Source organism: Theropithecus gelada, chromosome 4, assembly GCF_003255815.1.
Source record: "Theropithecus gelada isolate Dixy chromosome 4, Tgel_1.0, whole genome shotgun sequence".
Lineage (NCBI taxonomy): Eukaryota > Metazoa > Chordata > Mammalia > Primates > Cercopithecidae > Theropithecus > Theropithecus gelada.
The window spans coordinates 168,617,741-168,642,380 of NC_037671.1; the positions used below are offsets into that span (position 1 = coordinate 168,617,741).

The following is a 24,640-nucleotide window of genomic DNA, read 5'->3' on the forward strand; positions in this document are numbered from 1 at the left end:
GTACCAGGAGTTCTTTTACGGAGATTCTTTTCTAAGTGGTCTTTCAGCTACAACATTTGTGAGTCGTAATACTATGCCACATCTGTCTCAGTTTCTCAGTGCCTGAAATAATTATGTGTGGGGAAAAATTGATATCAAAAATATCATAACCATTAAATAGTATAAACATACAATGAACTCTATTAAGTAGATTCAATTTTTCTAAGAATCCCTATCATTTATTTATCAAATCTCAAAGGGAAGACTATTCAAACCTACAATTTATTTCATATGTATATTAGTCTGTTCTCGCACTGCTGTAAAGAAACACCAGAGACTGGGTAATTTATGTAGAAAAGAGGTTTAATTGGCTCATAGTTCTGCAGGCTAGCTTCTGCTTAGCTTCTGGAAAAGTCTCAGGAAACTTACAATCATGGCACCGAGAGAAGGGGAAGCAGGCATGTCTTATATGGCTGGAGCAGGAGGAAGAGAGAGAGAGAGGTGCTACACACTTTTAAACAACTGGAATTCATGTGATCTCACCCACTATACAGTATCAAGAGAGGACGGTGCTAAACAATTCGTGAGAACTCTGCCGCCATGATCCATACCTCCCACCCTGCTCCACCTCCAATACTGAGGATTACAATTTGACATGAGATTTGGGTAGGGATTCATATCTAAACCCTATCAATATGATAATTATCTAGCCTCGTTTATTTTTGGCTTATATGGTCACATTTGTGCTGGGACTGCCTAATTGATACATTTCTGTTTAAATAAAAAATAAAACCTGTATGTATTTTCTGATTTCTTAGCAATTGGTGGTGCAGGGAAATTCTGTTAGGTGTGGGCTTGTTTCAGTGGGAAGATAGACTGAGCTGTGTCATTTAAAGTGTCTACATTTGATTAGCTAATGACTGTATTTCAAAATATGCTGTGTTTTAAAATGTAGAACTCAAGTGTGAAAAGGTAAGTTCTGATGAATGACAAGTTACTCTTAGTAACATAAAAGTGGACCAAAATTAACATTGAAAGCAATCAGGAAATTTTACCTTTCATCTGGGATTTACCTGGCAATTTGTTTTTATCTGCATATAAATGCAAAATTCACCAGACTTACTGTGAAATAATTTATGGAAAGTTTCAAATGGATTTTAATGGAAAACTGATCCACAAGCAAAATTACAGAAATATCATAGCAATGCCAGTGTCCTGCGTATCTAAAGAAGAGAGTTAATATTCTTCCCATGCTACTCAAAAGCGGGTGACAGTGGTCCTCACATTCATGATTTAAGAGAAGTACAATGGCACATTGGCCAACTGTGCCAACATATGGTTTCTAATTGCAAGTGTGGTTTATGATAGGGGAAAAATAGGCTGTTCTTAATTGCTTCAGAGAGAAAGTAGAATTTTTATGGAGCATCAGGGAACTGGATATGTGGGTTGGGAGAGAAAGATCCCACTATATTGTAAGAAAATGAAAACTAGACATGTAACCACAGAGATGAATTTGAGATGGAAACTTTCATTTTCTATGTTCATAATAATCAGCCCTTTTATATTTTACAACGTTTAAGTTGTTCAAAGTTAAGCCCTTACATGAGAGTTCAGCGGAAAGTCTTCATGAAGAAGTAAAACCATACTCTCAGTTCCCCTCTGGGTTTGCACTCTGGTTCAAGGAGGGAAGTTGGACAGGAGTAGAATTGAAGTAATAAGTATTTTGCTCCTTTACTCTGAATTAGCTTCAAAATCAGTCTGTCTCCTGTATCTCTATCTGTTGTGCTATGGCTGAAAGTAGGGTTAGGAACCACTTTCAGAAGAATCAGTCAGCGCAGGACTTGAATCTCCAATTTTCCCTAGCAATGCGCAGTGTCTGCCCATCTCTGCCCAGATAGTACCTGAAATTACAGTAGACTTCACTAGTGGGAGGAACAGGAGTTATTCCTATTTGTTTGGAAGGAGAACTCATAAGGATTTAGGAATTGATGTCTATTGATTGTCTTTTTTCATTCAGTTTGAGATTCTCCTGGTTCTTAGCGTGTCAAGTGATTTTTGATGGAAACTTGGACATTTTTGTATTATGTTATGTGACTCTAGATCTTGTTTGAAACCTTCTGTTTTAATTGGCATTGTCTGACACCTCTATAGCAGGGGAAGCAGTGGGTGCCACCTTGTCACCCCTACTGGAGGTAAAAAATCCCAGTTCTCCACTTGTCCTCTGTTGACACACTATGTATGTGTGTGGGGTGTCCTTGTTAGTGTTGGGCACAGGGAGAATTTCCGGATCCCCATGTGATCTCCCTTGATATCACAGTTGGAGTGGTCTTGTTCCTAGTGTGCAATGATTTGACCACCTCTGTTTTGGGGGGAGGGGAGAGATACCCAGTTATTGCTGGGAAGAGATGGATGTCAGGGCTTCCTACATGGTCTCCACTGACACTGTGGAAGATGCTTCATTATCAGCCGCCAGGCATAAAGGTGCTAGTTTCCTGCTTGGTCTTCTCTGACTCCACACTAGTGGGGATATTAGGGCTCTTTTTCAGAGCCGCATGAGGGTGGAAATCTAGTAACTCCATTCAGCCTTTGCTAGCATGCATGGTCACAGGTTCTTCCATGGTGCTTGGCTGTAGTAGAGCAGTTATTGTCTAAAAGTTTCTTATTTTGCTACTCTGCCCCTTTCCTGGTTATGTGGCTAGAGAGTGAAGATGCTTGTGGTCTGTGCCCATTGGTGTTTCTGGGTTGCTGGCTTCCATGCTTGTTGGCCTTTAGAGGTTTCTGACTTCTTCAGCTATGAGTCTGGGATATTTGAGGCAAAAAGAAAACCCAGGAATCTCACCACCTTGTTGTTTCTTGGGTTCTGAGGTCCCAGGCTTGTCTACCTTCTCTTGGCCTTACAGAATTTTCTTACATTTATATGTAACATCCATGTGTGTGTGTGTGTGTGTGTGTGTGTGTGTTTTAAGTTTTATTTAGCCAGAGGAATAAGAAAAAGTAAGTTTGGGCTGGGTGTGGTGGCTCAGGCTTATAATCCCAGCACTTTGGGAGGCTGAGATGGGTGGATCACTTGAGGTCAGGAGTTCGAGACCAGCCTGACCAATATGGTGAAACACCGTTTCTACTAAAAATACAAAAATTAGCCGGGCGTGGTGGCATGCACCTGTAGTCAGTCCCAGCTGCTCGGGAGGCTGAGGCAGGAGAATTGCTTGAACCCGGGAGGCGGTGGTTGCAGTGAACTGAGATCATGCCACTGCACTCCAGCTTGGGCGACAGAGCAAGACTCTGTCTCAAAAAGAAAAAGTAAGTCTGTTTTATTTTCTTGGAAGCAGAAGTCCTTGCTGTTCAATTTTTGTTTTTATTTGTTTTACTATTACCAATATTATATTAAGAAAGTTTTAAAAATACAGAGAAGATAAAAGAATTGGTATCATGCCCCATATACGTATCTACAGCTGGATTCAACACTTAACATTTTGCTCTGTTTTACTTTATTGTGCTTTTATCCATCTGCCTATTCCATCTATCTATCCATTTATTATTTTTGATGGACATCAGTACACTTCACCTCTAAACACTTCAGCATACATGTCATTAATTAGACTTCACTGTCTATTTATGCTTTTTTAAAGGTAAATTTTACATAAAGTGAAATGCAAGAAATTGTAAATTCCATTTAATGAGTTTTGGGTCATCTAACCATTGCTGAGATAATTTCCATCACCCCTATATGTTCCTTCAAGTTTCTTCTCAGGTAATTTCTGCCTCCAAGAAGAAACTACTGTTTTGATTTTTCCTTTTTTTTTCTTTTTTTTGCCATAATTTCAAGTGCTGTTTTATTGATGGAATAATATTATAGTTCATCCATTCTGGCCTGCTTCCAGTTCTTTGCCATTAAAATTTGATAGTTGGTGTAACATAAGTCATTGCTATCTTCCATCAGCCTAGAACACAGTGCAAGCAAGGCAACTTAAGATTTTGTGCATTTCTTCTGATAAATAAAATAGTGAAGACATACAAAAGCATGTTTTTATCACACACAGTACCCAAATTTTCCACATATTTCTTGTGGTTAGTGTAGTTATCAGTTTCTTTGAAGCTCAAAACCTTTTTTGTAATAAAAGCAAAAGATAGTTTTAGCATTGTAAAAATAGAATTTAGCTTCCTGGCACCAAATTTTATTTTGTGAAAGAGAAACCATGATTTTAACTACACCATAACAGTAATATTCATTACTAAGAATGTCAAACTAGTCTCTGAAGGAACATCCTATTTCGGAAATACTTAGAATACTCTATTCCTGTACAAAATATTGATAGGGTTGTTGCAGATGGATTTAGCTGTGTTGCAGACACTCATTTGGCCCCATCTATAATGTAAGTCTCTTGTTTCTAGTCTGTTTCCCCAGAATGATTTTCTAAGTTGGCTGTAATTTCTGATTGACTGGTTTACTGATTGATATGAGGGAAGTCCTACCAGCTGTGAAATGGGACAAGTAAACTTTATGTGAGATTCCAATTAGAGTGGATGTGCTTACCGTTAACAGCCCAGGAACCAATCGATGATGTTGTTTTATTAAAACCTTTTTTACAACCTTTCTCTGTCTATATCTTTCTTTATACAGTTGATGGACTGGACAAAGCTTCTATAGCAAACTCAGATGGCCCCACAGCAGGTTCCCAAACACCTCCCTTCAAGAGAAAGGGGAAACTATCCACCATTGGTAAAATCTTTAAGCCTTGGAAATGGAGGAAAAAGAAGACCAGCGACAAATTTAGAGAAACCTCAGCAGGTATGAGTATCATAACTTGTTAGAAGATGGGATAAATCGTAAAATGGTTTAAAAGGTAGAAAATTATGTATTACAGTGTGTTTTTTCCCAGAAAAAATTTAATCCATATTTGAAATGAATTTTTTTATTTTATGGATGAAACAACTTAAGAGTTCTGATTTGCCTTCTTTTTGTACTGACCTTAACTTTCTAATATATTCTCATTTAAAAATATATATTTGTAAATTTATATAAAAAATGGATGGGTGAGGCAAGGGAGTGAAACAGTAGAAAATGATAAGTGGAAATCCTATTCATCAACATTATGATGGCAGGTATCCATTTTTATATACACATGATGTTACATATATATTTAACTAGTTAGACTGTACTATTTATATTAATATATACATATTTAACTAGTAGACTATACTACTATACATGTAACATTATTTAACTAGTAGTACAGTCTTGTTTATTAATTAAAACTTTTTTTAAAAATGTCTTTTTTGATATATTTATTCTTTAGGAAAGATTAAGTGGCTATATGAAAGAAAAATTTTGTTATATTTGATTTTAGATTTCTATCATATCCTTAGGACAAATAAATGGTCTCTGTCTTAAGAGAGTAGAGGCATAACCCTATTGGTGTGAAAATGTTTGGTTGTTAATTTAGTTTGTAGATTTGTTAAACCTTAAGGAGTTACGTTGCTTAGTGCCTTTCATCTCGACTCATGGACGAAGTTGGCTTTAAATCTCAGGCCAGAATTCAGCCCAATTTAAACAAGTGCCAGTGTGAGTGTACTGTGTCTATTATAGAAAAGTGTTTAGTAAGTTCAACGTTCCCCATGCTTACTGTCCAAGGCAATGCCTTCATCAGAATTCCTCGTTGTACACAGTCTAATATTGTTAGTGGATGTACAGGGACACAGAGCATATCTTATTGGTCTGTACTAAGATAAGAGCTAGGGTTTTGTTCTAGAGCTGTGAAATGAAATTAAAAATACCACACGCAATGCAAGGATATGGAATAGGAGCATCAAAGCTCCCCAAAGAAAATTGTTTCAGATGCATTTGCAGCTATATAGTTTGTTTGAGCATTTTATATTTAACAAGAAATAATGATAAGCTACCTGGAATTTGCTTCAAAATAATCCTGGAGGAGGGTGAGGTAGGTAAGCTTAAGATAAAGGAAGACTGGCAATGGGTTGTTTAAGCTGGGCAGTGGGTCCATGGTGGTTATTATTCTCATTTCTCTGCTTATAAATATTGGAAAATTTCTGTAATAAGAAGATAGAGAAAGAAGAGAAACTTGGCTTAGGGGAAAATAATGCTGGTTTGATTATTGGGTGCTCTTCAGTACCTAAGTGGCTTTCTGGGTTAGGAGGTGGTGAGAGGTGAGGGACAGGGTGCTGTGCTGTGTGAGGACACCTGGCTGGGCGACTTTGAACAGGGGCGATCAGCCTCAGTTTTCTCCTGATTTCCTGCACAATCAGGGAGTTGAATGTGCTGAACTCGGAGGTGCTTCAGTTCTAGATTCTGTTATTGGTCCCCAGAGACACCCTTACACCTTTGACTCCTTCCCGTCCCTGGCTGGGCATCTTGTTCTCCTGTTTTTTGGTCATGGAAGAAACCTCACTGGCCTTCTTCAAGTGCCTCCCTCTCACATGTGCTTAAGCATTGGGAGAATCCAGCTCTTCACGTTACCAAGACTACCCAAGATGGGAGCAGGGCTCCAGATGTAAGGTACGAAAACGAACATAAGTTACAAAACGGTGTATCGTATGTTAGTTTTTTTTTCACATTGGAGAAAGATGTCATATCTAGAGGAAAACAGATATATTCAGTTGGTACAAAAGTAATTGTGATTTTTGCCATTACTTTTAGTGGCAAAAAACTGCAATTACTTTTGCACAAAACTAGTATTTGGATATAACCAAGAGAAAGTTATTTTCTTCTTTAAAAAATTATCTCAAGCAGTGGAATCGAGCTGTTTGGATATGATCAGGGCTGTTGGCTGTCTGATAATCAATGAAGTACACCTTAGGCAAGACCCACCATATCTTGAGATAAAAAAGAAAGTTCATTTCTTCCAAGAAAAGTAAGTCTTCTATGTTTGTCCTTCTCTTAAACTCCTGGGTTGGTATTCACATGGATATGAACCTTATTGTGTTCTGCCGCACAGTGATAAATACCACTTTTCCTAGAATACGTTTCTGTTACAGGAGTTCTTAATTGGTAGTAGACAGGATGGAACACTAATTTATTAATGCATTGTAATAACATGTTTACTGTTGTAACTGGAGGTAAGAAGTGTCCCATTCGTAGCCTGTCTTAGTGGTCCTTGAGTCAGTTGTATTTTGGAATGTTCATTCTATGTCCAAAGGACATCATGCCCTATAAGGCAGGCTGGGCTTATGCCCCAGCTTCCAGTTCTTTAGCCTTGTTTTAAAGCAGAAAGTTTCCAATATCTTCGACTCTGATTTAGGCTGTTCAGTGTCTGGCTCTTAGATTCTAGGACAGGAGAACAGGCCTCTTTTCCATCCACTTCCCCCAGATACCCCTCTTCATTGCTTTTCTTCTCCTGCATGAGAGGTCCCAGCTAAGCTCTAGGTTCTTCTATCCCTTCCCTATATTTAGAACTCAAAATGGCACTTACACCTTTTTTTTCCCCTACATAATCATTTTTTCCCATTTTGATTTGATTTGATTTGATTTGATTTGGTGGGAGGTGAGGATATAAACATCCTTCCTTTGGATTTTTATATATGCTTATATCTCCCCAAAGGTAAGAGGACAAACGCCCTGTCTAAATAAACACAGTTGTTCCTCTAACTTCTCATAGTGTATTACCATCAAGACCAAACTTACTGAAAATCTAACCTATTTCTGCTGCCTCTACTTTCTTCCCACGTTCTCATTCCTTTTCCCACTGCAATCTGTCTCTGTGTTCTGTATTCACCGAGGTTACTCCAAGTCTCCTAACCATTAAATTTAGTGTCATTCTCTTATTTTCATTCATTTCAACCTCTACAACATTTGCTGTCACTGAATAATCAGTCCTGCCTTAATTTCCAAAATACCTCTTCCTTAACTTACAAAAGCTACCATTATCTTGTTTGTCTTTCACTTCTCTTTCTCTTTTTTGCCTTTTCTCTTCATCTTCTCATCTCCCCTAACCCTCTGAGGGAAGGTTGCTATGTGCCTTAGCCCTTCTGTTGCTTTGAATGTGCCCTTCTTTCCCATACCCACATCCCTCAAACTGGCCCAGCCTCCAGCCAATGCCCACGCACATCTACCCAAGCATCTGATGGGTAGCACTACCTGAGAACAACATGTTAACTCAAAATCCATTCATACAGTCTATATGTATTTCCATGGAAAACATGCTAGCTGCCAGGCACTGTTCTGGAAGCCTGGTATTCTGCAGTCAATAAGCAAGTGAGGTTCCTGCCCTCATGTAGCTTTCATTCTAGACAGGTGAGGTACTAATAAATGCTATGATGGACACAGGGAGTGAAGGAAGAGGGAGTGGAAAAGTACTATGTATAAATGCATTCCAACCAAAACAGATTCCCTGCCAACCCCAGCAATCCTTATTACTGTAAACATGGCTTCCTTTGGCATCCAGACTTTGAACCATGGAGTTCTTTGACTCTTCCTGCTCTCACCATCTTCTACATTCTATCAGTTCCTAAAACGTTTGATTTATTTTCTCCTTATGCAAAGTCTTTAACATCAGCCTATCCTGTCAATTCCTGTTGTCTAGTCCTGTCACCTAATGTCTCAATTAGTGCAACATAGCTTTTTTGCTATGCTTATTTGCAGCTAGCTATAGAAATCTGTAGGCCACTAGAGAAGACAGGGAGAGGCAGGGTTCTGGCAGCAAACCTACCTATGAGGGGAACCTGACCTAGCTGGTGAGGCTGACAGAGGAGGTTTGAAATGTCACAGGCTGTCAGGAACCCAAGTGATCAAGATAATAACCTTATAAGTATCAAGCCAGGCAAATAGAGTGATGAGTATTTCACCACAAAGTGGCACAGGTTCCAACAGGTAGGGTAAATCTCAGAGCATCCAGGTGAGTGATATTAGAAGATTCAGGCAGGCCTCAGTAACCAGGGTGTTCTTTTCTCAGGTAGGAGTATTTAGGTGGGGCAGATGGTGTCTGGTGTGGGAATCAGAAAGACTTGAACAGGGCCCTAGTCACCCAGGCTGGCATGCAGTAGTGCTATCACAGCTCACTGCAGCCTCAATCTCCCGGCTTCAAGCAATTCTCCCGCCTCAGCCTCCCAAGCAGCTGGGACCACAGGCACACGCCACGATGCCCAGCTAATTTTTGTACTTTTGTACTGTACTTTTAGTAGAGATGGGTGTTTGCCATGTTGCCCGGGCTGGTCTCAAACTCCTGGGCTCAAGCAATCTGCCCACCTCAGCTTCCCAAAGTGCTGAGAGTACAGGCGTGAGCCACCGCGCTCAGCCTACGGCCCTATCCTTTTTTAAAGAACAAGGAAATAGAGCTGATAACTAGGACAGAAACTTACCAAAGGACTCGGGACAGAAACTTGCTATATAAAGTGGAACACAGGGAATGGATTTAGAGGAGGAGTCCCTAAGATCCTAAGCCTGTGGTGCTGGAGTTACTGTTGCTAGAAATGACATAGCCCAAGAGCTGGGTGAGCAGGGAGATGAGGGCTCCCTCTGGTCAGCAGCAGTAGCCCAGCATGTGTGGATCTGGGGACATAGGTGGGCAGATCACCCATCTCCCCTTTTGCCCCCCCCCCCCCCCAGATCCTCTTGGATATCACCATCAGGAAACGTTCCTCAGATGGGACTTTGCTCCTGTCACTTCTTGCTCAAAAAGTGTGACTGGGTCCGCATTGCTTCTTCAGTGAAATCCAGGCTTCTCAGCTCTTCTCAGTTTAACCCAAACTGACATTTTCTTTTCAAGTCGTCCATAGCCTTTGGACTTCAGTCATGCTGGGTCACTGGCTCAGCATGCCCCAAGCCTTCTTGGTCCCCTGGCTTTTTTTCTTGCTCTTTCCTGTTCCTCTGAGCACCTCCTTCCTCCAGCTATACCTATTGAAATGCTACCAGTCATTCAAGGGTCAGTAACATGTCTCTTCCTCCTGCAGATATTCTTGACTTTGATTCAGCACCAGCTGATGGTAGCCACCCCTCCTTTGCCTGTACTCCTGTTAGGACATGTTTATTTTAACTTGTTTTCTTGTTTAAGTGTCTGTCTTATGCTTCTAATTTACTATGTAAAGTATTTAAGGGCAGAGACTATTACACTCACTTTTGCTGCACTTCACATAGGTTCTTTATGTAATAACTTGCACATGGGATGTAATAAAAAAATATGCCTTGAATTGCTTCTTTATTAAATACCCACTATAGCCAAAAATGCAGTACTGGGTGATGTAGGACTTTTTTCTTTTTTCTTTTTTTTTTTGGGGGCGGGAGGGTCTCATTCTGTCTCCCAGGCTGGAGTGCAGTGGCACAATCACAGCTCACTGCATCCTCAACCTCCCTGGGCTCAGATGATCCTCCCACCTGAGCCTCCCAAATAGCTGAGACTACAGGCACACAGCACCACACTCGGCTAATTTTTGTGTGTTTTGTAGAGACAAGGTTTCACTGTGTTGCCAGACTGTTCTCAAACTCCTGGGCTCAAACAATTCATCCTCCTTGGCCTCCCAAAGTGCTGGGATTACTAGCATGAACCATCACACCCTGCCTATGCTTTAGGACTTTATAAAAGAAATTGAAGATTTTAAAAATTATAAGAAATTAAAATACTAACCAAAACATGTACTTCACAATTACAGCCATGTACCACTATTAAGAAGCCAATAAAATTAGGAAAAATATTTTCCCTGTCTTTTGTCCTTATTTAAAAGTAAGTTATACTCCTATATAAAGAAAATCCAGACAACTTATCTTCAATAAAAAGGAGACTTTTATTTGTGTTGGGAGTAATAGAAAAAGAATGCCTGTCTAGATTTTTAGGTAGTATTGTTGTCAGTGTTAGCATTCTAGGAATCAGACTAAGTTGTAGAGAATCATCTGGTAATATCTTTGATATCCTGAAGGTACTTTGTACTCCCTAATAATAATAATGGCTAATTTTTATTGAATGCTGTTAGGTACCAGGTTCTGCTCCAATAACTGGATTCATATTAACTCACTGAATCATCAGTACAACCTTATGAACTGCAGTCTTTGACGGCTACTATTTTCCCAGTTCTACTGATGAGGAGACTGGGGCTTGCCCAAGAAAACACACCTGGCTCTAGGCAAAGGCAATATTTGAACCTAAGCAATGAAGCCTCATAGCCAGTACTTTCGACCATTCACTAGTTGCATCTCTAAAAGGTGTCTTCCTACCCACATCAGAAAGGACTGATCATAGAAAGGTGGCTCTAATACATCATTTTGCCTCACACACTAGTTTTTGCTGTAAGAAGGATTTTGTCTGAAGAATTACTTTATTTCTACTTGACTGGCCTGCTTTCCACAGTGCACATGTAGAAAAATGGTTGGCAAGGATCAAAATTATGTTTGGTCCTATTAAAGGATAATATTCTCTTGTAACCATAGAGACCTAATGTTGCTATTTGGGATTATTTTCCACATCTAGAAAGTAGGGCAAAGTTAAAGGATTTGCTTAAGGTGATATTTGTTAAGGATTGCTCTGGTTGCATTAATAAATGACAGCATTTTGATTTTACCTATCTTATTCCACTAAAAAGTTGGAAGTGCTTTTTTTTTTTTTTGGAAACAGAGTCTCACTCTATCATCCAAGCTGGAGTGCGTATGATCTTGACTCACTGCAACCTCTGCATCCTGAGTTCAAACGATTCTCCTGCCTCAGCCTCCTGAGTAGCTGGGACTACAGGCGTGTGCCATTACACCCAGCTGATTTTTGTATTTTTAGTAGAGACAGGGTTTCACCATGTTGGCCAGACTGGTCTCGAACTCCTGACCTCAGGTGATCCACCTGCCTTGGCCTCCTAAAGTCCTGGGATTACAGGCGTGAGCCACCGTGCCCGGCCTGGAAGTGCTTTATCATTCACCCTCATGTCATATTGGAGGAAAAGGAAGGAATCTTTCCCTTTTCCCAGTTTACTGTATCGGGGAGAAGTTATGTAACCAGCCAAAGGCCACACAGCACATCTGGACCCACAGAGGGCTTCTTGCTTTGTGTTCGACACTTCTTTTTTTTTTTGAGATGGAGTCTCACTCTGTCCCCAGGCTGGAGTGCAGTAGAGCGATTTCAGCTCACTGCAACCTCCGCCTCCCAGGTTCAAGCAATTCTCCTGCCTCAGCCTCCCGAGTAGCTGGGATTACAGGCACACACCACCACACCTGGCTAATTTTTGTATTTTAGTAGAGACGGGGTTTTACCATGTTGGCCAGGCTGGTCTCAAACTCCTGACCTCAGGTGATTCGCCCACCTCAGCCTCCCAGAGCCCTGGGATTTGCACTTTCAATAATGGTGTGGACACATTGTGATTCTAGGCCTTTACAAACTTTATCTGATAATTTAACTGTTAAAATGCATCCCATTCACGGTTGGTTGTTAATCTTTTTGTTGTTGTTGTTGTTGAGGCAGCATCTCACTGTGTCACCCAAACTGGAGTGGAATGCAGTGCAGTGATCACGGCTCACTGAAGCCTTGACCACCTGGGCTCAAGCAATCCTCTCACCTCAGTCCCCTGAGTCGTTGGGACCACAGGCATGGGCCACCATGCCTGGCTAATTGTTGTGTTATTTGTGGAGATGAGATCTCGCTATGTTGCCCAAGCTGGTCTCAAACTCCTGGTCTCAAGCCATTCTCCCATCCTGGCCTCCCAAAGTGTTGGGATTACAGGCGTGAGCCACAGCACCTGGCTTGGTTGTCAGTCTTGATATCTACTGCCAGCTCCGTGGCTCCTAACGAATTATGAAATTTCATTCTGTACAGTTTTACCAGAAGAGGAGCAGGGTTTAACTATATAATATACGCTTTTTGTTATGGCTTTCTTTCTTCAACTTACATTTGCAAGGCAGATTCTGAGCCACCGGCAAACCAAAAGTCAGAAAGCCAGCCTCATGGAGTTCCAGTTTAGAATGGCGGCCCATATGTTAGTATTTTCTGGTGGATACAGTATCGAGTCCTATTGAGACTGCCTTTCTAAGTTGAAATAATAATGCATTATTGCCTCTGTCTGTAAGCAATCCTTAACTTACATACTGGCAGTGTCTCCAGTACTGCGTTTTTAGATTATTTGGAATTATGGGTATGCTCCCAAACTAATTTACAAAATCGAGTTTAATCCATAATATGCCTGAAGCCTGGGACTATTAATATTTGTTCAAATACAGCCAAACACCATTTATGTTACTATAGTAAAACACTTACGTAATTTTCAATTGAAATTAAGAATTTTTGAGTTGTAAAGGACCTTAGCCGTCTAGTTCGGTCTCTAGGACAGGAATCAATCCTGTCTCCAGCAGCCCTGATAACAGACAGTCATTGAGCTTCTTCCTGAATTCCTTATTCCCAGCTCTAATTGTTGAGGAAGTTTCCTTTTGTCTTGGCCTGAAACAAATTATCTCCAGTCTTTCTAACTAGCCTCTGATGTGTGTGTGTGTGTGTGTTTGTGTATCTCCTAATCACATTGTTACATGATCATCTTTCCATCTTTAAGTTTATTCATCCCTTTATCTGTTGTCAGTTTCAGAGTTTCTCACCATAGAAGCGTACTAGATTGTGTAGGTCACTCAGTTTTTATGGCGTTCCTGGCCCAATGCAGTGTGTGCTAGGGATATGGTCATAAACAAGCCTGACCAGTTCCTTGTGCTCATGGAGTCCACGGGGTGCCTGTGCATCTGGCTGTACTTCACGTGTTCTTAGCTATTTTTTAATCCTAAGCTAAAATGGTGACTTTTCAAAAAATTCTTACTATTACTACTTCACCAACCACATTTCCACTATTTAGAATTAAGTCTAGAATAGAATTTCATCTTATTTAAAGAAGAATTTATCAGTAAGAATTAAGTATCTTGTAAATGTCTAGGGAGCTGGAAGTTCCTATGAAAACTCTCTATCACTTTTCTGCTTATTTAATGTTCTCTTTGTGGAAAATATCACCCAGAGCCTCCTAACGGGGTGATCTGTTTTACTTTTTTATAGCAATATATTTTCTGTTCTTTCCCTGTACCCTCATGTGGATATATGTACACATCACATCCACATTTCTTGGATGCTAGTTTCTCCGAAAGCACTAGAAGTCTCTGGCATTGGTTTTTTCTTTTTCTGTTCTGGCTGCTGTCCTCCATAATGCCTGGTTTTATACCATTATGTGGGTGTTTTCCTCTCTCTTGAATTCAACTTTAAGGTTCTCTTCAATAGGCCAATTCGGTGAGCATCTTCTTGGCATGTCATTTTTTTCCTACATTTTTTATTTTTAATGAATACATAATTGTTGTACATATTTATGGGGCGTATGTGGTATTTTTATATAAGCATTCAGTGTATAATGTTTAAATCAAGGTAATTGAAATATACATCACCTCAAACATTTATCGTTTCTTTTTGTTAGAAATATTCCAGTTCCATTCTTTTAGTTGTTTTGAGATATACAATATTGTTAGCTCTAGTCACCCCATCGTGCTACTGAACACTAGATCTATTCTTTCTATCTAACTGCACATTTGTACCCCTTAACCATCCCTCTTTATTCCTTCCTCCCCACTACCCTTCCCAGCTTCTGGTAACTGACATTCGACTCTATGACCATGAGTTCAGTTTTTTCGTTTTAGCTCCCACATATGAGTGAGAACATCCAACATTTGTCTTTCTGCACCTGGCTTATTTTACTTAACATAATGTCCTTCAGTTCCATCCATGTTGCTACAAATGACAGAATTTTATTGTTTTTATGGCTGAATAGTATTCCATTATGTATATGTACTACGTTTTCTTTACCCATTCATCTATTGATGGACACTTAGTTTGATTCCATGTCTTGGCTATTGTGAATAGTCTGGTATCTCATTCCTATTTTCATGTAATGAACCACATGTCTTGTCAGGCTATTATTTGAATGTTACAGTCCAGAAAATCAGATCTTGTCTTCAACACCATCGGTTGAAATGGCTTTTCGCATTTCTTTATCCAGTCTTTTCATATGCCATGATCTCTAGCCAGAAGAGAAGAGAACCACATGTCACTTTCCATGCCTTCCTGTTTTCCACTCAGGACTTCTGACCAGCTAGACCATCCAGATGGCTTCTGAGGAAGACAATTATCCTTATTTTTAAAAACCAGTAGAGGAGGGTTTGAGGAGTTTTGATGTGCCCTCTTTTATGTCCTAAGAAACACACTACAAGAAGGCAGCATTCTTTCTGATTAGCCAGGCAGGTCTGTGCAAGGCTCTCATCTCTAGCACTGGCACCTCATCAAGAGCTCCTCAGTGACCACTTTTGACTTTTCCTGCTGGGTCTGATGAATCCTCCTTGTCATCCATTCATACAGCAAGTATTCACTGAGCTTCTACCCTATGCCCAGATTCTGTTCTAGAGAAACAAGCTCATGAAGCTGGTATTCCAGGGAAGAAATACCAGGGAAGGCTGTTGTGGGGAAAATCAGAGTGCACGTGGAGATCGAGAATGGCGGGTCAGTGAGAGAAGCGAGACACTGGCTCGGAGTCTCTGATATACCACCCTTCTCTATCTTACCTGCTGCTCCATGCCAGATCTACACAGTACATCAATTCTCCCTCTCCTGTGTATTATCTTTTTTCTCCTATTAACCTCTTGGCAGGACATTTTGGTTTTGTCAAGTGGTTGATCTCTTTGTTCTATTTTCTTCCTCAAAACATTTCTTTTTGTGTGGCTTTCTTAACTGCATAATTCTTGCCTAGACTGGAGTGCAATGGAATGATCTCGGCTCACTGCAGCCTCTGCCTCCCAGCTTCAAGCGATTGTCCTGCCTCAGCCTCCCGAGTAGCTGGGATTACAGGTGTGTGAGACCACACTTGTCTAATTTTTGTTTGTTTGTTTGTGTGTTTGTTGTTGTTTTCAGACAGTCTCACTCTGTTGCCCAGGCTGGACTGCAGTGGCACGATCTCGGCTCACTGCAAGCTCCACCTCCTGGGTTCACACCATTCTCCTGCCTCAGCCTCCGGAGTATCTGGGACTACAGGTACCTGCCACCACGCCTGGCTAATTTTTTTGTATTTTTAGTAGAGATGGGATTTCACCATGTTAGCCAGGATGGTCTTGATCTCCTGACCTAGTGATCCACCCACCTCGGCCTCCCAAAGTGCTGGGAGTACAGGCGTGAGCCACTGTGCCCGGCCTTCCTTTTTTCTTTTTTTGTTTTTGTATTTTTAGTAGAGATTGGATTTCACCATATTGGCCAGGCTTGTCTCAAACTCCTGACCTCAAGTGATCCACCCGCCTCGGCCTCCCAAAGTGCTGGGATTACAGGCATGAGCCACCGCGCCCAGCCTAATTCTTTCATTTTTTTTCTAGAAAACATTAATCTTTTCCAGACTAGAGCAAAGGATGATGCAACCCAACTTCTTTCACCTTCCCTTTTAGTGGGAAAGCTGGTTTATATTTATAGATCGCCTCTTGGTGCTTCTCTCCAAGGAAGAAAAATAGAGGTCCCAGCCACGAGTTTCTGCACAGTCCAGACTATGGGGTGTCAGGGTTACCTTTGGTTGTTTTTGGCAGCCCCTCTTGGAAACTTTTCCTGTAAATAGGCCCTCAACAAACTGGGCCTTTAAAAATGGGGCTTTTTTGTTGAGCCCTGGTTTCTGCCAGCTATGCCAATCCCTTGACCTTTCAGAAAACACAAATAGCTTTTTGACTTTTCCAAAATGTTTTCCTGCCTTTCCTCTCTCTTTCATTGTGGACATGGACCAATGAGCCTATAGTTCACTGGAAGATGTATGTATTCATTCTGACAGCTCCAGTGTGAACTCCTGAGATTCTTCTTAGAAGTAGCTGTGGTGTGGCATATGCGGGAGGCAGATGTAAAAAGGTACCATGAACGAGTTCACTTTCTATGACTGAATATGTGATCATGACCTTCTCCAAAGAGGTTATCTCTTGGTCATTCACCATGTGGGTGTTTCCTCTTTGTTTTATATGTGTCTGTGTATATGTGTGTATAGTACTAAGAATGTTAATATATGTATAGTTTTGCATAATCGCTACCACAGTCAGGATATGTCAGAGTTCTGTCACTCCCCAAATCTCCTTTGTACTTTTTTTTGTTTTTTGTTTTGAGATACAGTCTTGCTCTGTTGCCCAGGCTTGAGTGCAGTTGCGTAATCTGGGCTCACTGCAACCTCTGCCTCCAGGGTTCAAGCTGTTCTCCTGCCTCAGCTTCCTGAGTAGCTGGGATTACAGGCACACGCCACCATACCTGGCTAATTTTTGTATTTTTAGTTGAGATGGGGTTTCACCATGTTGGTCAGGATGGTCTTGAACTCGTGATCCTGTGATCTGCCCACCTTGGCCTCCCAAAGTGCTGGGATGGATGTGCTGTCTTTTTATAGTCACACCCTATTCTTCACCCCTTCCCCCAACTCCTAACCTCTGGCAACTACTGGTCTGTTCTTCACCATAGTTTTGTTGTTTCAAGAATGTCATATAAATGGAATCATTCAGTGTGAAATCTTTGGAGACTGGTTTCTTCCACTTTGCAGAGTGACTCATGAGAGCTTCATCCAGGCTGTTGCGTGTATTAATCATTCCATTTTTTGTTGAATAGTATTTCATGGAATAGATGTACCACAGTTTGTTTATCCATACATGAAAGGCACATGGGTTGTTTCTAATTTGGGGTAATTCTAAATAAAACTGCTATAAACATTCTTGTGTAAGTTCTTGTGTGAGCAAAAGCCTTCATTTCTCTGGGGAAAATATGTAGGAATGGGATTTAGGGGTCATATGTTAAATGTGTGTTTAACTTTATAAGCAAATGCCAAACAGTTTTCCAGAGTTATGCATTCCTACAAGTAGTGGAGAAAAGTTTCAGTTGCTCCACATCCTTGTCAACACTTGGTATTGTCATTATTTTTTGTTGTTATGGCAAAAACATTTATCATAAAATTCACCATCTTAACCATTTTTAAATGTGCAGTTCAGTAGTGTTCAATATATTTACATTGTTCTGTAAATAGATCTCCAGAACTTTTTCATCTTGCAGAACTGAAACTCTATACCTATTAGACAACTTCCTTTTTGCCCCCTAGTAACCCACCGTTCTACTTTCTATAACTATGAATTTGACACCTTTGGATCCCTCATATAAGTGGACTCAGATAGTGTTTATCTTTATGTGATTAGTTTATTTCACCTAGCATAATGTCCTCAAGGTTCATCCATGCTGTAGCATGTGACAAGATTTACTTTTTTCAAAGACTGTGTAGTATACTACATTGTTTAAATCCATTCATTGGTCAGTGGACATTTGGACTGCATCCCCCTCTTGGCTATTGTGGATATTGCTGCTTTGAACATAGGTGTGCTGTAATTAGTTTTATGTTAACCATTCTAGTAAGTATGTAGCGGTATTTTGTCCTGGTTTTAATTTGCATTTCCCTAATGGGCTAATGATGTTGAACTTTTTTATTGATGCATAATATTTGTGTATATTTATAGGGCACATGTGATATTTTGTTCCATGCATATACTGTGTCATGATCAAGTCAGGGTATTTAGGATATCTATCACCTCAAACATTTATCATTTCTACCATTGGGGACATTTCAAATCCTTTCTTCTAGCTATTTTGTAATATACAATACATTGTTGCAATTGCAGTCACCCTACCATGCTATTAAATATTAGAACTTATTTCTTCTATGTAACTGTATGTTTGTACCTATTAATCTGCCTCTCTTTATTCCCTCCCCCACTGACGCCCACACACCGTTTGCAGCCTCTTGTAACTGTCATTCTACTCTCTACTTCTATAAGATCAACTTTTTTTAACTCCCACCTGTGAGTGAGAACATGTATTTGTCTTCCTGTGCCTGGATTATTTTACTTAACATAATTTCTTCCACTTGTATGTATGTTGCTGCAAATGACAGGATTTTTTTTTTTTTATGGCCAAACAGCATTCCATTGTGTTTATATAATCATATTTTCTTTATCCATTCATCTTTGATGGACACATAGGTTGATTGCATATCTTGACCATTGTTAACAGTGCTACAATATACATGGGCATGCAGGTATCCTTTTGATATATTGAGTTCCATTTTTGGGGGGTGAGTACCTGGTAGCAGAATTGCTGGATCATATGGTGGCTCTATTTTTATTTTTTTTGAGAAACCTCCATACTGTTTTCTGTAATGACTGTACTAATATACATTCCTACCAACACTGTGTAAGAGTTCCCATTTCTCTGAATCCTCACCAACATCTGTCATTTTTTGTCTTTTTGATACTAGCCATGCTAACTGAAGTAAGATAATATGTCATTGTGGTTTTGATGTGCATTTCCCTGATGATGTCGTCTTGATAACAGCCATGCTGACTGAAGTAAGATAATGTGTCATTATGGTTTTGATTTTCATTTCCCTGATGTTTAGTGGTTTTTTCGTATACCTGTTGCCATTTGTGTGTGTTTTTGAAAAATGTCTATTCCTATCTTTTGCCCACATTTTAACAGGATTATTTGGTGTTTTCTTGTTGAGTTATTTGAGTTCCCTGTACATACCTCAACATATTAAAGCCCTTATATGACAAACCAACAGCTAATATAATGCTGAATGGGGAAAAGTTAAAAGCCTTTCCTCTAAGAACTGGAACAAGACAAGGATGCCCACTTTTACCACTCCTATTGAACTGGAAGTCCTAGCCAGAGCAATTAGGCAAGAGAAAGAAATAAAAGGCATCCAGATTGGAAAAGAGAAAGACAAACTTTGCAGATGACATGATCTTATATCTAGAAACTCTTAGATCTGATAAACAAATTCAGTAAAGTTACAAGATACAAAATCAACATAAAAATCAGTGGTGCCTCTTTTCTTTCTTTCCTTTTTTTTTTTTTTTTTTTTTTGAGACAGGGTGTTACTCTGTCACTTAGGTTGGAGTGCTGCATAGATGCTTACTGCAGCATCTACCTCCGGGGCTCAGGTGATCCTCCCACCTCAGCCTCCTGAGTAGCTGGGACTACAGGAGCACATCACCACACCTGGCTAGTTTTTTATATTTTTTTTTTTTGTAGAGACAGGGTTTCACCATGTTACCCAAGCTGGTTTCAAACTCCTGGGCTCAAGTGATCCACCAGTCTCATGACATTTTTCACAGACATAGAAAAATTTGTATGGAACTAAAATAGAGCCCAAACAGCCAAAGCAATCCTGAGCAAAAAGAAGAAAGCTGGAAGCATCATAGTACCTGACTTCAAAATATATTACAAGGCTATGGTAACCAAAACAGCGTGGTATTTGTATAAAAACAGACACATAGACCAATGGAATAGAATGGAGAACCCAGAAATAAATCTACATATTTACAGCCAACTGATTTTTGACAAAGGTGCCAAGAATATAGATTAGGGAAAGAACATCCTCTTCAATAAATGGTGCTGGAAAAAGTGAATATCCAAACACAAAAGAAAGAAAATAGACACCTATGTCTCACAGTGTATAAAAATCAATGCAAAATGGATTAAAGACTTAAACAGAAGACCTAAAACTATGAAACTACTAGAAGAAAACATAGGGGAAACAATCTAAAACATCAGTCTAGGCAAAGATTTTATGTCTAAGACCTCAAAAGTACAGGCAACAAAACAAAAAAGGACAAATTTGACTATATTAAACTACTAATAAAAAGTTTCTACTCAGCAAAGGAAACAGTCAACAGAGTGAAGAGACAGTCTGTGGAATGGGAGAAAATATTTGCAAAATATCCAAGAATGAAATTCTTTTCATGTATGTATCTGCCATCCATATATCCTCTTTGATAAAGTTTCTATTCAGGTCTTTTGCCTATTTTTTAATTGGGTTATTTGTTTTCTTACTGGTGAATTTTGAGAGTTCTTTATATATTCTAGATACAAGTTATTTGTTGGATATGTGATTTGCAAATATTTTTTTCCACTCTGTAGATTGTCTTTTGATTCTTATAACAGTACCTTTTGTAGAGGAAAAATTTTTAATTTTGATGAAATCCACCATATCAGCTTCTTTTAAAATAGATTATGCTTTTGGTCTCTTGTCATGCCTAACCCCAGGTCACAAAGATTTTTATCCTATGTTTTCTTCTAAATGTTTTTATAGTTTTATGTTTTACATTTAGATCTATGATCAGTTTTAGGATCATTTTTATGCAAGGGGTGAGGCTGGTTTTGGGTCAAGGCTGTTTTTTTGCATGTAAATGTCTAGTTATTTCAATATCATTTGTTGAAAAGATCATCATTTTTCTATTAAGTTGCCTTTGCACTGTTTTAAAAATCAATAAGCATATATTGTTCTTCCACATACTCTCTTTGGTAAAAGTCTTTTGAAGTCTTTTGATCCATTTTTACTGAGTAGTTTGTTTTCTTAATGTTGAGTTTTGAGAGTGTTATATTTTCTAGGTTCAGTGCCCTTGTCAGATATGTAACTTGGTGATATTTTCTGCCAGGCTCTAGTAGCTTGTCTTTCTGTTCTTGAACAGTGTCTTTTAAGAGCAAAGGCTCTTAAGTACAATTTTTTTTCTCTTTTCAGATCATGCTTTTGGTGTCATGTGTAAGAAATTTCAACAGCATTTGTTGAAACAACTATCATTTCCCCATTGAATTACCTTTACACCTTTGTTCAAAAATTAATCGGCAACATATTTGTGGTCTATTTCCAGACTCACTACTTTATTCTCTTAATCTGTGTCTATTCTTTCACCAATATCACACTATCTTGATTATTATAGCTTTGTAAGTCTGAAAATTAGGTAGTGAGATTTTCTAACCTTATTCTTCATTTAAAATTGTTTTAACTAATCTAGTTTGTTTGGCTTTCATTTAAATTTTAGAACCAACTTGTTTTTATTGTTGAAAAGTTACTGCTGGAGTACTTTTTTTTGGCTAGGATTTTTATTTAAACTGCATTAAATCTATGCTGCAGTTTGGGTAGAATTGATATCTATACCATGTTGAACTTTCTAATTTATGAACTGATATGCCTTTCAATTTGATTAGCTCTTCCATTTTTTTATTAGCATTTTGAAGTTTTTAGAAAACAGTATTACATTTATACCTAAGTATTTGTTTTCTTTATTTTTTAGCGACTGTAAATGATATATATTTTAAAATGTCAATTTCCAGTTGTTTCTTGTATCACGCTACCTTACTAAACTCACTTATCAGTTCTAGTAGTTCTATTGAAAATACCTTAGGATTTTCTACATGGACAATTATATCATCTGTGAATAGGAATCATTTTATTTCTTCCATTCTAACCTGCATGCTTTTTCTTATTTTCTTCCCATTTTTCACCATCTAGGACTTCTACTACAATGGTAAACAGGAGTGGTGAAGGAGACATCCATGCCTTGTTCCTATTCTTAGGGGGAAAGCATTCATTAAGTATGATGTTAGTGTAAGGTGTTTTTTTGTTTGTTTGTTTGAGACGGAGTCTTGCTCTGTCACCCAGGTTGGAGTGCAGTGGCGCGATCTTGGCTCACTGCAACCTCCGCCTCTTGGGTTCAAGCGATTCTCCTGCTTCAACCTCCTGAGTAGCCAGGATTACAGGCACGTGCCACTGTGCCTGGCTGATTTTTGTATTTTTAGTAGAGACGGGGTTTCACTATGTTGGCCAGGCTGGTCTGGAACTCCTGACATCGTGATCCGCCTGCCTCAGCCGTCAAAAGTGCTGAGATTACAGGCGTGAGCCACCGCGCCCGGCCCAGTTGAAGATTTTTATACATGCCCTTTTTTACTAGGTTGAGGAAATTCCTTTTTGTTCCTGACTTTCTAAGAGTATTTATTAGGAATAGATATTGGATTTCTCAAATACTTTTTTTCTGGATCAATTGATATGGTCATTTGGGTTTTTTCTTTAGACCACTATTATGGTTGATTACATTGGCAGATTTTTGAATTTTGAACCAGTTTTTTACATCCTTAGGATAAGCCCCACTGTGTTTTTTTGTTTGTTTGTTTGTTTTTGAGATGGAGTTTCACTCTTGTTGCCCAGGCTGGAGTGCAATGGCACAATCTCGGCTCACAGCAGCCTCCGCCTCCTGGGTTCAAGCGATTCTCCTGCCTCAGCCTTTGGAGTAGCTGAGATTACAGGCATGTGCCACCACGCCCTGCTAATTCTGTATTTTTAGTAGAGATGGGGTTTCTCCATGTTGGTCAGTCTGGTCTCGAACTCCTGACCTCAGGTGATCCACCTGCCTTGGCCTCCCAAAGTGCTGGGATTACAGGCGTGAGCCACCGCGCCCGGCCAGCCCCACTGTGTTGTGGTGTAGTATTCTTTTTATATGTTGCTAGATTTTATTGAATAATATTTTGTTGAGGATTCATGGTATTGGTCTGTAGTGTTCTTGCACCATCTTTGTCTAGGTTTGATATCAGGGCAACACCAACTTTATACAATCAGTTGGCAACTGTTCCCTCCTCTTCTGTTTCTGAAAGAGATTGTGCTGAATTGTTGTTATTTTCTTCTTGAAATGTTTGGTAGAATAAACAGTAAAACATTATGGACCTGAAGATTTCTCTTTCGAAAGGATTTTAAATAGCATATTCAATTTCTTTTGTAGTTATAGGACCATTCAGGTTATTTCTTTTAACTTTGGTAAGTTTAAGCAGGCCCTCTGGTGCTTTGAAATGGAAAAGAAAGTGAAACTTTTCCTTTAGATTTCTTTATGGTTAACCAACTGCCTTATCTCCTTCAATAAAGTCTATGTGCAACTGCTACTTTCTAGGTGAGATCTGGATTATTATATTTCAAATCTCTCCTCTCCCCCAGCATTCTTTAAATTAAATGGCCTTTTTGACATATAATTGATATACCAAACAGTTCACCCATTTAACATGTGCAACTCAATAGGTTTTAGTAATATTCATAAGTTGTGAAACCATCACCACAATCAATTTTAAACATTTCCATCACTCTAGAAAGAAATCCCATACTCACTGGCAGTCATTCCCCATTTCACCAATCTCCCAGCTCTACTTTCTATCTCTGTGGTTTGCCTGTTCTTGATATCTCATATAAATGGAATCAGAAAATACATATATGGTCTTTTATGACTGGTATCTTTCACTTAGGAAGCTTTCATTGGTCATCCATGTTGTAGCGTGTATCAGTACATCATTTCATTATCAAATACTAAACATTCCATTGTATAAATATACCACATTTTGTTTATTCATCAGTTGCTGGACATTGGATTTGTTTCTATTTGTGGCTATCATGAATAATGTTGCTGTGTGCATTTGTATGTAAGTTTTTGTGTACGTATATGTTTTCACTTCTCTTGGTTTCATTTCTCTTGGTTATATACCTAGAAATGGAATTGCTTAGTCATGTGGTAATTCAATGTTTCACATTTTGAGGAACTGCCAGACTGTGTTTCAATGTGGCCACACCACTTTATATTCCTACTAACAGTGTATGAGCATTCTAATTTCTCTACACTCCAGCCAACATTTGTTACTACCTGTCTTTTTTATTATTGCTATCCTGGTGGGTTTGCCCAGCACTTTTGATTCCTCCTTGTCTTTTCTTTTCTGATTTATTTATTTATTTGAGGCAGGGTCTTGCTCATTCACCCGGGCTGGAGTGCAGTGGTGTGATCATTTCTACACAGCCTCTAACTCCTGGGCTCAAAGCAATCCTGCCTCAGCCTCCCAAGTTGCTAGGACTAAAGGCATGCACTACAATA

At 39.3% G+C, this 24,640-nt stretch overlaps 1 protein-coding gene across 2 annotated transcripts in view; it reads left to right on the top strand.

Annotated features, from left to right (window-relative positions):
* Positions 1–24,640, top strand: part of PHACTR2 (phosphatase and actin regulator 2) — a 307,383-nt gene that overhangs the window by 178,404 nt on the left and 104,339 nt on the right. For both annotated transcript variants that reach the window (XM_025383546.1, XM_025383547.1), the window contains exon 2: positions 4,601–4,768. In XM_025383546.1, coding sequence (XP_025239331.1) covers positions 4,601–4,768 — 168 coding nt within the window. The remainder of the gene's footprint in view (positions 1–4,600; positions 4,769–24,640) is intronic.